General features: G+C 38.0%; 1 protein-coding gene across 1 annotated transcript in view; it reads right to left on the bottom strand.

Annotated features, from left to right (window-relative positions):
* RELL1 (RELT-like 1) overlaps positions 1 to 1,023 on the bottom strand; it is a 40,319-nt gene extending 39,296 nt beyond the window's left edge. The window contains exon 1 of the mRNA XM_008590345.1: positions 999 to 1,023. Within this exon, the coding sequence (XP_008588567.1) occupies positions 999 to 1,023 (25 nt within the window). The remainder of the gene's footprint in view (positions 1 to 998) is intronic.
* Positions 1,024 to 1,393: the final 370 nt, after the last annotated feature.

Genomic DNA, 1,393 nt, shown 5'->3' with positions numbered 1-1,393 from the left:
TATGGACTCTGGAAAGTATGAAACAGTAAGCCTGGAGCACACAATTATAAGGTGTGGCCAAGGAAGATAACAGAAGAGCAGACTGTGCAGAAAAATCAGCAAACTACCATGTCTTGGAAAAATGAAGAAAGAAGTATCAAACGAAGGAGGGGTTCAAGTGGATGTAGATTTGATTGAAATGAAGTCTCAGTATTTGGAATACTCCAATTCTGAAGTGACAAATGAGGTTTTCTACAACAGGGAGATTCACACACATTGCTTAAGAAACTGTTGGGGTGCAGAAAGCTGTCACCCCAAAATATGGTGCTTTGACAAGCTAGAATAAAGCAGCAGCCTCAAGGTCTCTTTGACCTCACCTCTCCTGTCTCTCAATCCTCTGTCACTCTCCAAAGCACAGGATAAAGCTGTTCCCTTACCTGCCTAAAGTTTGGACCGGCCAAAGAAGACAACAATAACCTCTTGTCCTTTCCTGAGTTTTCACTAACTTCATTCATATCACAGGAAGGAAAGCTGGAGTCTGTCAACACACCTGAACTAACTTTTGTCACAGACTATTATCTGTGACAAAAACTTTTAAAGAAAATCATTTACCAGTCCTTGTCTGCTCTGTGGGCCAAACAGACTTTGTCCACCATTGTATGTTCTCTACGCCCATTGCATCCCCCTAAGAATCATTTACTCCTACACCCCCATCTCCCCTTTCCCTACGGAGATGGGTATATAAGCTCTGTACCCCAATAGAAAATTGGGACATTACTCTCCTGTGATTTTTCCCCATGCTTAACCCCTTCCCAGCACACTAAATAATAAAATTTGTTATGCCTTCTCCTCATAATGATCTTCATTAATGAACCTTCAGGGGTGAAGAGGAAGTTTTCCCTTGGCCCCTACAAAACCCAGAAATTGGAAAGCTAGAGACATTTAATTATAAGCTTTCTCAAGAGTACTTTAGTGAGAAAAGAAATCTGTGTTGTAATGATTATAATGGGGACAAATACCTGGTGTGAAATGACTACAGTTCATCGCGGCAGCAAACAGTATCAGACAGAGGCTTAATTTGCAAACCAGAGAACACAGAACAAAGAGCTACCTTTCTTTCACATGGCAATATCCATTATCTTTAAACATGAGAGGAAATAACTGGTATCTTAGTTTTATAAATGACTGCATTCATTATTTTATCAGACAACCTCTAGACTTTGAGATAACCTATATTTTTTTTCTGATTTCTTCCCAAGAATATAAAGAATCCATAAATAAATATATAAGTATATATATTTAATTCTATTTATCCCTAAATATATGCAACTATACCATCTAAGTGTTTAACCCCAAGCCTTAATTTTAGTAAAAACCAGAAACATTCATTAAACTCCTTTTACATCCAAATAAG

Source organism: Galeopterus variegatus, unplaced genomic scaffold (genome assembly GCF_000696425.1).
Source record: "Galeopterus variegatus unplaced genomic scaffold, G_variegatus-3.0.2 Scaffold6011, whole genome shotgun sequence".
NCBI classification, from domain to species: domain Eukaryota; kingdom Metazoa; phylum Chordata; class Mammalia; order Dermoptera; family Cynocephalidae; genus Galeopterus; species Galeopterus variegatus.
The sequence above is the reverse complement of the archived record's forward strand: the minus strand, read 5'-3'. Positions and strand labels throughout refer to the sequence as shown.